The sequence below is a fragment of the Pyrus communis genome, chromosome 8 (genome assembly GCF_963583255.1).
Source record: "Pyrus communis chromosome 8, drPyrComm1.1, whole genome shotgun sequence".
NCBI classification, from domain to species: Eukaryota; Viridiplantae; Streptophyta; class Magnoliopsida; order Rosales; family Rosaceae; genus Pyrus; species Pyrus communis.
The window spans coordinates 21,797,548-21,810,565 of record NC_084810.1 but is presented as its reverse complement, the minus strand read 5'-3'; the positions used below and the strand labels follow the sequence as shown (position 1 = coordinate 21,810,565).

Genomic DNA, 13,018 nt, shown 5'->3' with positions numbered 1-13,018 from the left:
TTATATAAATTTTACATCAAATTCACTTTTTTTTTCTTAGTTAGTTCCTTATATTTTTGAGTTATTTACTTTGTTTTTGTGTTTTGTAGGATTTGTCAAGCAAAGAAAAGAAAAATAGCACAAGTGGGATTTTAAGTAACAAATTTGTCAAAACTGTCTGTGCACGTCAGCTGACTTTGGAAGCAAGTTGCGGACAGTTCAGAATGAATTAGAGAATGAGCCTTATATGCTTGGAAAGCTACGGATGTCTATTTTCTGGAGAATTTCACGGATTGTTAATATCATTTTTCTAGAAGAAGTTATGGCTGTTTTAACACTGAAAGGCTCCCAAGAGGCTGAGCAATTTGTAACTGACAAGAAAGCATTGAAAGCAATAAATCCAATAAATCTAGTAGCCAAAACTAATGCAATCAAGAACAAACCAGCTGACACCTATTCAAATATCAGAGGAAATGAAATTAAAGATGAGGATTAAGAGGGAGTAATTGGCATAAAGGCTACCCAAGGAGTTACAATTGTTTTACATTTCCTCTCACTTATTGTCATCACTAAATGGCTATTAGTGGGTGAGTTAAGGAGAAGAAAATGATGCAGCAAGAATTGGTTTAAAAGTAGCATTGGGGAAGGAAGGAAAAATGGAAAGTCAAGTTGAATGCTTGGGAATGAGACCAGCCAATGTGGATGAGGAGAAAGTCAAGTTGAGGGCATTCCCATTTACATTAGAAGCTAAGGCAAAGGAGTGGCTTTACAATTTACCTCCAGGATCAATGAACACATGGAACCAGGTGAAGCAAGCATTCTTGGAGCAATATTTTCCAGCCAAAAAAGCTGCAAGCATAAGGAAAGACATATGTGCAATCCGACAACAACATGGAGAGCCCTTTGGAGATTACTATGAGCGATTCACACATTTGGTTGCATCTTGTCCTAATCATCAAATTTCAGAGCATCTTTCAATACAATATTTTTATGAAGGATTGTGTGGTACTAATCGTGTCATGCTTGATGCAGCAAGTGGGTGAGCCCTGTTCAAGTAGTTCCGAAGCGATTTGGAGTCACAGTTGCTAAGAATGAAGCTAGTGAGCTAGTGCCTACACGTGTGCAAAATAGTTGGAGAGTCTGTACAGACTATCGGAAGATAAACAGCACCACATGCAACGATCACTTTCCAGTTCCATTCATTGATCAAATGTTAGAAAGGTTAGCTAGTCATTCTCATTATTTCTTTCTTGATGGCTATTCTGGATATAATCAAATTGCAGTTGCTCCAGAGGATCAAGAAAAGACGACTTTCACATGTCCATTTGGCACATTTGCATACCGGAGGATGCCGTTTGGACTTTGCAACGCCCCTGCCACATTTCAAAGGTGTATGGTAAGTATCTTTTCTGATATGATTGAGAAAATAATTGAAGTGTTCATGGATGATTTTTCAGTTTATGGTGATTTTTTTGATACATGTCTACATAATTTGTCCCTAGTTTTAAAACGTTGTCAAGAAACTAATCTGGTCTTAAATTGGGAAAAATGTCATTTCATGGTTTCGCATGGATTAGTTCTAGGGCATATCATATCTGAAAATGGAATTGAAGTTGATAAATCTAAAGTAGAACTTGTTAGTTCTTTACCCTTCCCTACTACTGTCAGGGAGGTTCGTTCTTTTCTTGGACATGCAGGTTTCTACCGTAGGTTTATGAAGGACTTCTCAATGATTTCTAGACCCTTATGCCGTTTGCTTCAAAAGGATGCAACATTTGATATGAATGAAGAGTGTGTGGTAGCATTCAACAAACTTAAGGAATTGTTATCCACAGCTCCTGTGATCATGCCACCAAATTGGAGTTTACCTTTTGAGTTAATATGCGATGCTTCAGATTATGATGTCGGTGCAGTTCTAGGACAGCGTGTCAACAAAGTGCCACATGTCATCTATTATGCATCACGAACACTCAATGATGCACAATTGAATTATTCAACAACAGAGAATGAGCTTCTAGCTGTTGTATTTGCTTTAGAAAAATTTAGATCTTATCTGATTGGAACTAAAGTTATTGTGTTTTCTGACCATGCAGCTTTGAAGTATTTACTCACAAAAAAAGATGCAAAACCGCGACTCATTCGATGGATACTTCTACTTCAAGAGTTTGACTTGGAGATCAAGGATAAGAAAGGAAGTGAGAATGTTGTAGCAGATCATCTTAGCAAACTTGTGCACTCAAACATAGAGGAAGATTGCATCCCTTTACGTGAGAGTTTTCCGGATGAGCAATTGTTTTCATTAAAGGTTACTGACCCTTGGTATGCAGATATTATCAATTACAAGGTCACCAAAAAGATTCCGGATGATTTTACACGTGCTCAGAAAGATAAGCTTGTCAAAACCGCCAAATACTTCGAGTGGGATGATCCTTATTTGTGGAAATATTGCCCTGATCAATTGATTAGAATGTGTGTCCCTGAATCTGAGTTTAAATCTATTCTGACTTTTTGTCATTCTTATGCATGTGGCGACCATTTTGGAGCAAAGAGGACAGCCCTTAAGGTGTTAGAGAGTGGTTTTTATTAGCCTACTTTGTTTAAGGATGCGTACGAGTTTTGTGCAACATGTGATCGTTGTCAACGAATAGGTAACTTGGGCCCAAGAAATCAAATACCACAAACCTCTATTTTGATTGTTAAGATCTTTGATGTATGGGGCATTGATTTCATAGGACCTTTTCCATCTTCAAATGGTTTTCTTTACATTTTATTGGCTGTGGATTATGTTTCTAAATGGGTGGAAGCGAAAGCCACCAAAACTAATGATTCAAAAATTGTTTCAGATTTTATTAAGACTAACATCTTTGCAAGATTTGGGACACCTAGAGCAATCATTAGCGATGGAGGGAGTCACTTTTGCAATAGAACATTTGAAGCGTTGCCTAGGAAGTACAATGTCACACATAAGGTGTCTACACCTTATCATCCGCAAACTAGTGGTCAAGCAAAAGTATCAAACCGTGAGGTGAAACAAATTTTGGAGAAAACTGTGAGTCCTAGTAGGAAGGATTGGAGCATGCGCTTGAACGATGCATTGTAGGCTTATAGGACTGCTTATAAGACTCCTATTGGAATGTCCCCATTTCGATTAGTTTATGGGAAACCATGCCGTCTTCCAATAGGATTAGAACACAAAGCGTATTGGGCGATCAAAGCCTACAACATGGACATGAATGTTGCCGGACAACAGAGGAAGCTTCAATTGAATGAGTTAGATGAAATCCGGAATGATGCATACGAGTCTAGTCAAATATACAAGGAGAAATCAAAGGCATTTCATGACAAGATGATATCAAGGAAAAGCTTTGCCATTGGACAAAAAGTTCTTCTATTTAATTCTCGCCTTCAGTTATTTCCAGGTAAGCTTTGTTCTCAATGGGTTGGTCCGTTTGTTATAACTAATATTTTTCCTTATGGTGCAGTGGAAATCCAAAGTGCAAAGATCAGAAACGTGTTCAAAGTGAATGGACATAGACTCAAACCATATTACGAGTCTTTTGCGGAGCATGATGTGGAGGTTGTACCCCTCCAAGAACCAGCTTCCCTTGAATGATTACTCTTGGTACCGTCTAGCTGCGGACGTAAAAGCAAGCGCTTATTGGGAGGCAACCCAATATTTCTATTCAATGTCTTTTTATGTCATTTTCAATTTTTCGTTTGTTTTTTTTCTGAGTTTTCTTGCATGTTAAGCTGAATTATTTCTTTTCTTTGTAGGAATCTTTGGTTATGTCCACCCTTGAAGTTAATTGCAGAATTGAAGTTTGGGGGTCATCACTTGATTTTATTGCAAACTGGGGAAGTTTTCAATCCAAATGCTTTATTTTGTTTCTTACTATTTTATTTTATTTTTATTTTATGCATTATTGTGTTTTCTGACATTGGGGACAGTGTCCAGTTTAAGTTTAGGGGTAAGGATTGAAAAAATGACCAAATTGAAAATTTTCGTCCCTTTGACTAAGAACTGGTTTAATTTGTTTCCTTGTTGTTGCTTTTTGTTTTCTTAATTAGTTTTGTAAATAAAAAAATAAAAAATTATAAAATAATAAAATAATAAAAAAAACCCAAAAAGAGAAAATTCTGAAGATTTGAAAATCCAAAAATATAGTCTTATTTTCTTTATTGTTTTGAATTAGATTTTTGTTAGTTTCCCGGCCCAATGATATAACTGGATTGAATTTGAACCATGGTGATCAAGAATTTAGTAAGCATGTATTGTGTGAAATTCTTTATTCTCTTGTTAATCTTGTACATGTTTAATCATCTTTGAAAAACCAAATGCACATAGCCTTGTTGATATGAAACTAAAGCATGACTTAAAGCTTCGTATGTGAATATAGTGACCATATGCAACCTATGTGAGTTTTTGAGCCTATTGAAAGTGTGTGTATTTTTCATACACTCCTATTCTTTCATGTGTGATGAACTTATGTGACTTACATCTCTAGAACTTGCGTAACGATCTTTCGAAATGTTTGTCATTGATTTGAACTTGAAAATGATAGAGGCATTAGGTTTATCACCATGGACCAAATAAGCATGTTTCCTAAAGAAAAATGATATCATTAGATTGCCAATTTGAGCCGTATATGTTGAGCCTTTTATTTCTTATCACCAGATATGTCTGCCCTTATACCTTAAACATTCTTCCTTACCCTTTCCAAGCTAGCTAGTGAGCAATGTGAGATTGTCTTATGAGAAATGTTTGTGAAGTACTTTGAAGGAGTTTGGCAAAAGAATAAATGTGGGTGTATTTCATGTTTGTATTTAGTTATGTGAAAATTGGTTCACTAAAATAAATAAATAAATAAAACAAAAAAACAAAAAAAAAATAAAAATAGAAGAAAAAAAAGAAAAAGAAAAATTGTATACAAAGCAAATAAAAAGTTTAGGGGTGTGATTGGAGGTATTAGTAGAGTGGTTGGAGAGCTTGAGTTCTTATAAATCTCAACAAGAGAATTGCTTGCAATGTAGCTTGGAACTTGTGTTTACCTATCCTTTCATTTATATAACCCTCTCCCTAAGCCTCATTATATCCAATAAAAGTCATCTTGATTTTAGTTTTGCAATTATGATTGTGGAGATGAGATCTTTATGCAAGCTTATGGTAGATCTTTCACATTTGATTCTTTGAGCGAAACACGTTAAACTAAACATATGTGTGATTGAGTGTATGTCCGTGAGAAGGTCTCTAGTTTGCAAGTGGTGTTTTAAAAAAAAACTTGAAATTGCATTAGCATGGCTATTACACACACTACACTTCAAGGATGATTAAAAGGTCGCTGTTAACATTTGAATAAGGAAGATGAGCTTGGATTAGCTTGTTTGGTGCTAGCTAAGGTTCTTGATGATTTGTTTTCTTGAATGAAATTCTATGAGGATCACATAGTGGGGAACTAATGTTTTTCATGTTGCTACTTTTTCATGTTTTCTTTGTTTTGCTCTAGGACTAGCAAAAGCTAAGTGTGGGGGTATTTGATAAGCTCATATTTATATAAATTTTACATCAAATTCACTTTTCTTTTCTTAGTTAGTTCCTTATATTTTTGAGTTATTTACTTTGTTTTTGTGTTTTGTAGGATTTGTCAAGCAAAGAAAAGAAAAATAGCACAAGTGGGATTTTAAGTAACAAATTCGTCAAAACTGTCTGTGCACGTCAGCTGACTTTGGAAGCAAGTTGCGGACAGCTCAGAATGAATTAGAGAATGAGCCTTATATGCTTGGAAATCTACGGATGTCTATTTTCTGGAACATTTCACGGATTGTTAATATCATTTTTCTAGAAGAAGTTATGGCCGTTTTAACACTGAAAGGTTCCCAAGAGGCTGAGCAGTTTGTAACTGACAAGAAAGCATTGAAAGCAACAAATCCAATAAATCTAGTAGCCAAAACTGATGCAATCAAGAACAAACCAGCTGACACCTATTCAAATATCAGAGGAAATGAAATTAAAGATGAGGATTAAGAGGGAGTAATTGGCATAAAGGCTACCCAAGGAGTTACAATTGTTTTACATTTCCTCTCACTTATTGTCATCACTAAATGGCTATTAGTGGGTGAGTTAAGGAGAAGAAAATGATGCAGCAATAATTGGTTTAAAAGTAGCATTGGGGAAGGAAGGAAAAATGGAAGCCTTAGTCGATTTCTTTCGGTTCTATTTTCTCAAACTCATGTCTATCTTTTGTTTTAACTTAAGGATTGTGTAACTAAATTTTTAGTAGTTAGGGGTTGTTTGAAGCCCCGAATATGATTGCAAGTTTGTTATGACATTTCGTTTGAATTACTTTTATAATGGATGAAAATTGGTTCACTACTTGTCTCATTGATGAATTCTTTATGTGTTTTCTACGGATGCATACTTAGTAAGCATATCTAGGATTCTAATGCTATGAATATGTGTGTGCCTACCCTTGTCAAATGAGGACCTACATATGTTCTAGAGTAGTACTTGTTAATTGCAATTAACATGTGAACCAATTTCTAGGATAAGTAAGACAACGTCAGTACTTACGATGCCATGATGACTCAAACTCTTTTCGTTCTTAATGATTTCTACTTGTTAAATCTATGAACACATCATTCTAGATTGCATGTTAGGGACTAAGTTAAGTTGAAAACGCCATTCTCTTAACATACTACATAAGAAAGAGTAATAGGTTGAATTCTAACATTGAGCCAACTTGAGCATCTTCATCTGAAAATAAAAGGAATTTGAATGAAACATAACATGTTTGTATGATTATTTGGTGGTGGATAGCAATTCCCCTAACTCGTTTTTCTTAATTTGTGAACTACTTAAAAATCTGTTTTTGTCCTGTTTTTGTTTGATTTAATTTAAATAGCAAATCAACTCTAAAAATCCCAAAAATTTGTGTGAGTGTAGCTCTGTGTGTCTGGTATTTGCATATAAAATTTCGTAGACTTTAGATAAGTGTAAGTCTGTCTAATAATTATTTTTCGGTGGCTGGTCAGTAGGGGCAACAGCTCAGTTTTTGTGACATTTTAAGTAGTTAGATAAAACAATCTTCTGCGGAAAAGACCCTTATTTTCATATGCTACAATTGACAAATATTATTGTTAATAAGGAAAATTAATAGGATATTTGTGTGCTACTTTGTGGTGTGCTTTTAATCCTATGAGGTTCCGAAAAATAATCCTGTGATTGCTCAATGTTTAAAGAAACACAATGGTTTTGGACTAAGGTGCTGGGTTGTGACCCAAACGATGGGATGTCTTATCTGCATATGGGTAATGTTGTAATATGCAACGTTCGTACAAAAACATGGTTATCTGCATATGGGTGATGTTGTAATATGCAACGTTCGTCTCGTGCAAAAACTTGTTTCAGATCTTCCAATCTTCGCTTCAATGTTGGCTGACACCGGTTCCTAGACTCAATTGATTGGTTTTTGTAATCCATTGTCGGGTTACACAGTCGGAAGAACAAGTATGTTACTATAAGTGGTTTTCAATTTATTTCTTGTTTTGCTTTAGCATGTATTTGTTTTTTTTTTCCTATTGCATATCTCTTATATGTAGACGAATAAAGTGAGATTGTGAATCTTGGAACACAAGTTTTCGATTCCAAATTCCAGCCCTAGATGAATGGGTGTTTCTTTGCTTATGGTTCAATTACCTGATGAGCACAATGTCACATATATGTATGTAATCATGTGCATGTATATAGGTAACTATTTGGCTACATATTATTACTTTGTCAATCATTTATTCGGTCGACGGATATTCCAAGCTGAGTACACTACCACGGTTAACAAAATCTAAAGCACTAATTTGGTTTGGAGCTAATATCAATATATATACAAGGTACTTCTGACTTCTAAAGCCAGTGCAAACAAAATTTTCTTCAAGGTATTAATCTTTTTTCTAAAATTAGGTTGGTTATGTTGACATGTTGCAATTGTATATATACATGTTTTCGGTTGTGTAGTCACGCAAGCTATAATGTATAAAGATGGTATTTTCGTTAGAACTTTCAAATTTAATTGACTTTTCATTAGTAATTTAAGTTATCAGATTTGTTACAGTTTCTTTCATTCTGTGTTACTCATCAATCCGGTACGTTGTGATTCCCAGGTGAGTTTACGTTCTGAAATTGCTAAATCAACAAGGAGGTAATAAAAAAAGGGTTCCAAAGATTAAATTATTCAATATTGGGGGAAAGAAGGTCGTGAAAGTTATCACTGCTTGAAGGAGTCTTCAATCCTTACATATTCAGCGTCAAAGTTTTTTTTTCCAAGAAACGATAGTAGATTCATTGATAAGAGTTGTTACATAGTTTGCTACAAGGCCATTTAAGGCATCACGCTCTCTTTAATAATTAAATCTGAGATTAAGGTTGGGGGTTGGTTTTCCCAATCACGGGCGTTGCTCATCGAGAGGCCCCAGCGAGCGAGTCTGTGTGCTGCCTTGTTTGCTTTGCGGCAGGTGTGGGTTAAAATAGCTCCAGTGATTGTTGATAGCAGCTCCTTGATATCCTCCATAACTTGCGCAATGTCAGATAAGTCAGTGGAGGGGTTCCTGGACGCTTGAACAATCTAAAGCGAGTCGCTCTCACATTGAAAGTTTTGGAAACCCCTATCTCCTGCCCAAACCAAGATCGCCCTTACAGCAACAGCCTCTGCCTGCAGAGGGGAAAAACAGTCCTGAAAACTGCCACACCGTGCAGCCAAGAAATTCCCTGCGTCGTCCCTTAAAAGAGCTCCAAAACCAGTCACCTTTCTCTGGCGTCACTCGTGCAGCGTCAAAGTTAGTCCTCACTATTAGCAATTTTCTTTTCTTAGACAATTATAAGGCAGCTCAAGAATGATCATTTCAAATCGATAAGATCAAAATTTTATGCAAGCATATTTTATGTCTGGGTAGTTTACCCTTACTTTAAATTTTTTTTTAATTCTATTTTACACCACACCCACCCCCCCCTCCCCCCCCCCCCCCCCCAAAAAAAAAAAAAAAAGGTTGTTTCTTTCCACTCCTACCTCAGAAAATAGGTTTTTGCCAAATTTGGGCAAAAATCACCCCAAAAATTTTTAAGGACTGCTTGTTTCGGCATTTTTGCCCCAAATATTTTATCAGTCGATTACAAAAGTTAGTCCCTGCAACCTTCCCTATGTATTCTATGTTATCGTTCATCAACAACTAAGCACCTAAATTTCAAATTAGGACCGGAGGATAAATAAATTTTTATTAAGAGGTGCATGAAGAAAAAGTGTTGATACAAAGATCTTAAGAGTAATTTCCTATTTACAGGGCCTCACAAGTAAAACATAATACTATTCATGTACATTATTTTAGTTATTAATAAAAACTTGCTTTCTTTCAAATGGACCATAAACTAGGACTCTTAAAGCCACTTTTGTTTACAAAAATGGAATTATAACTGAACAGCTGTCTACTACTCTCATGAATAGTAGCACGTTCGCCCTTCCATATAAACCCCATGCAAGATGTCAGGAAGAGCCAACTTATCTCGATCGATCACCAAAAACCCTCAGTTATGGCAATGAAATTAGGGTATTTGCTCTCAGGTGTGCTCTACTATTTGGGTTGGCATTCACAAATAACAAAGCTGCTGATCCAAATCCACCCACATTCATTGTGACCTTCTCAACAGAAGCAGTTTTGAACCGGAATTCACATTTGGCACAGTTTCAGTAGCTTACCAGGTCAGTCCCTTTTGAGGCTTGATCAACCTTTCATTTGCGTTATGATATTTAAGTAGTACGCTTATATGCGTGTATGCATTTTAGTATGAAGGTGCTGCAAACCAAGGTGGTCGAGGACCAATTAAGCATATGGGATACCTACACCCACAAACATCCAGGTTTGTGATCTAAATCAAATAATCAATTAGTTAAAATAGGAAATGGAGCTACTTTTCTTGAGTTTACGCCTCCTAGCCTAGGTTTATAAGTTATTTCCAAACTACTTTTCGTGGGTTGGAAATTTTTTCAACTCTACCCGTAGTGACTGTGTGCCATGTATCCCAACCAAATCCATCGTCGGCTCGCATACCATTTGTTGGGGACGAAGACTAGATCATACAGTATATATCTGTATACCCAACTCTCTGTGTGTGTGGCTTCACGATCTTTATGATCTAATAGTTAATATTTGAATTGGCTATTTCAGAACGGAACGCAGATGAAAGTAATGGAGATGTCGTTGTTGATCAATACCAACGCTATAAGGTTCAAAAATCGCACAAAGTTTAGATGCATACTAAATTTTGGCGCCTAAATGAACGAAGAGGATATAGAAGATGATATTCATAATATTAGCTTATTTCTTAGGATTGTTTATACCTTTTGTGTCCTTACAGGAAGATGTGGGGATTATGAAGAATATGGGGTTGGATGCTTATAGGTTCTCTATTTCGTGATCCAAATTGTTACCAAGTAAGTTAATCCTCAACATCGTCATATTTAGTTAAAAATGATCGGTATTGTCACATAACAATTATTTTGTTCTTTCATCTAGTCTAATTTTTTCCAAAGCTTTTTTTCTATATCATAACTATGTAGTCATTTCTTATTTTCGCGTCTTTTAATGATCAGATGGAACGTTAAGTAGAGGCGTGAACAAGAGAGGAATTGATTACTACAACAATCTCATCAATGAACTCCTACGCAATGGTAAATCATCCCACAATAATTACACAATCACATGAGGGATTTATAACAAACCACATGCGGTATTCTTAAAAACATCAGTTAACCAACTTTTAATTTGCGTTTATTGATCCTGTATATATAGGTATAAAACTATTTGTTACAATCTTCCACTGGGATGTACTCCAAACTTTAGAAGATGAATACGGTGGTTTCTTGAACCCTCGTATTATGTAAGTGAACAAATTTCATCCTCAGTAGTGTATTGTTGATCATTTAACTAAATACATGCTACTATATATTTTTTATAAATTACTATATGTGACATATACATTTTGAACTGTATATCTGCAGCGGTCATTTTAAAGATTATGCAGAACTTTGTTACAAGGAATTTGGTGATCGAGTCAAGCATTGGATCAGGTTGAATGAGCCATATGCCTTTAGTAACAATGGTTATGCAACTGGAGCCCAAGCGACAGGACGTTGCGCTGCTTGGCAAAACCTAAACTGCACGGATGAAGATTCGGCTACTGAACCATACTTGGTGACTCATCACCTACTTCTTGCTCATGCAGCTGCAGTAACATTATACAAGAACAAATATCAGGTTTGAGTACTTTATCAGAATATTAGGTCCTATTGAGAGCTTTGTACGAGTCATTAATGTTACATTGTATGTAGTGCGATAGCTATAGCTGTACCTTTTCTTGAGTCTGAATGAATGAAAATTCATGTTTTTGTGCAGGCATCTCAAAAAGGTATGATAAGAATAACGTTGGTGTCAGCTTGGTTTGACCCCGCTTCATATTCAAAGGAAGATAAAAATGCTGCTTTACAATATTTGGATTTTATGTTTGGATGGCAAGTATATTAGTAATTATATATAGGTGAAGAAAGTTGAGGTTCCACCATAAAATCAATTAGTAATATGGGGAGTAGTTCAAGCGCTTACATGGTCTGATCCCTCATCAATGTGGAACTTTGTCCTCACATTCTCATTGCCCCTTCACGTGTGGTGAAATTTCAAGTCTAATACGTGGATAACACATTGACTAGCTAGAAATACATACTATAAGCTCTTACTTGAAATTTTCATGTTTTTGTAGGTTTTTGGGCCCATTAACAAGTGGGGACTGTCCACACAGCATGCGATCACTCGTTGGAAGACGATTACCAAAATTTGCTGAAGAACAGTCCAAGTTGCCCAATGGGTCATTTTCTTGGAGTAAATTAGTATTCTGCTAGATATAGCAGCAATGCACCTAAAGAACAATTCAATACATGCAAGCTACTTAACAGATCCTCACGTTATTCCTGAATGTAAGTAAATTAAACTAAATTGATTTTGAACATTTTACTTTGTTCGAATAACGCTACTAACAAGATTCTAATATTCATAAATGAAATGTCAGCTGAGCTTAATGGAGTCCCCATTGGTCCACAGATACTCTCTAAATTATTGGCTTGAGATATAAGCATTTGGACGACTAAATAAATATTTTTACCTATTTTAATATAACTCATAAAAATCTCAATTATCTTCTGATGGCATTGCAAGCTGCTCTTGAATGGTTATATGTTCAAAAGGAATTCACAATCTTGTACGCTACACAAAAGAAAAATATAATGATCCACTCATTTATATTACTGAGAATAGTAATTAGTACTTTTATGTCTTGATTAATTGCGTCATTAGTGCTTTACATATATATAATGGTGGTTTCTTAAGTCAAACTAAATGCATATTTTTATTGTTGAGATGAAAAAACTTATTGCATATATGTTAATGCATTATGTTGTAGGTGTATCAGAGTACAATGATCGTTAATGCATTATGTTGTAGGTGTATCACAGTACAATGATCCCAAATTATCACTTGAAGAAGCTCTTAATGATACAACTAGAATTGACTACCACTCCCGCCACCTTTGTTACCTTGAAACAGTAATCAAGTAAATTATCACTTGCATTCTAAATTTTCTATATTTAAAAAGAAAAATACTCTTATGAAAAGTGTAAAATTAAATTTTTGGAGTGCATAAAATAATTCTTTTGTTTTATTTTTTATTTTTTTATAAGATTAGTTATATGGTCTATTGTTCATACATTTTTGTGTCTGTGCAGAAATGGTACCTGAGTTAAAGGATACTTTGCATGGTCATTGCTAAACAATTTTGAATGGGATTCCAGGTACGGTGTACGTTTTGGTATCAACTGGATTATGATTATGGGCTAAAGAGGCATCCAAGACTCTCTGCACAGTGGTTTAAAAGTTTCCTCAAAAAATACTAAATAATTTAATTATTTTATACTTGTGTTTCCTTCTACAATGTGATTATTACATGTGTACA

The 13,018-nt window shown here is 35.3% G+C and overlaps 1 protein-coding gene across 1 annotated transcript; it reads left to right on the top strand.

The window, feature by feature from the left end:
- The first annotated feature begins 3,202 nt into the window (after positions 1-3,202).
- Positions 3,203-11,854, top strand: LOC137743131 (cyanogenic beta-glucosidase-like). The gene is made up of 6 exons (XM_068483031.1): positions 3,203-3,398; positions 10,186-10,244; positions 10,376-10,419; positions 11,019-11,274; positions 11,413-11,532; positions 11,774-11,854. Exons 1-6 carry the CDS (start codon positions 3,203-3,205, stop codon positions 11,852-11,854), a joined length of 756 nt encoding a protein of 251 aa, XP_068339132.1.
- The last annotated feature ends 1,164 nt before the right edge of the window (positions 11,855-13,018 follow it).

What these genes read in the sequence shown, in the direction of transcription:
- LOC137743131 (XM_068483031.1), top strand. Translation starts at nt 3,203, where the DNA reads ATGGACATGAATGTTGCCGGACAACAGAGGAAGCTTCAATTGAATGAG. An exon ending in TCGCCTTCAGTTATTTCCAG is followed by an intron (nt 3,399 to 10,185) that starts GTAAGCTTTGTT and finishes TGGCTATTTCAG; the next exon opens with AACGGAACGCAGATGAAAGT. An exon ending in ATTTTATGTTTGGATGGCAA is followed by an intron (nt 11,533 to 11,773) that starts GTATATTAGTAA and finishes ATGTTTTTGTAG; the next exon opens with GTTTTTGGGCCCATTAACAA.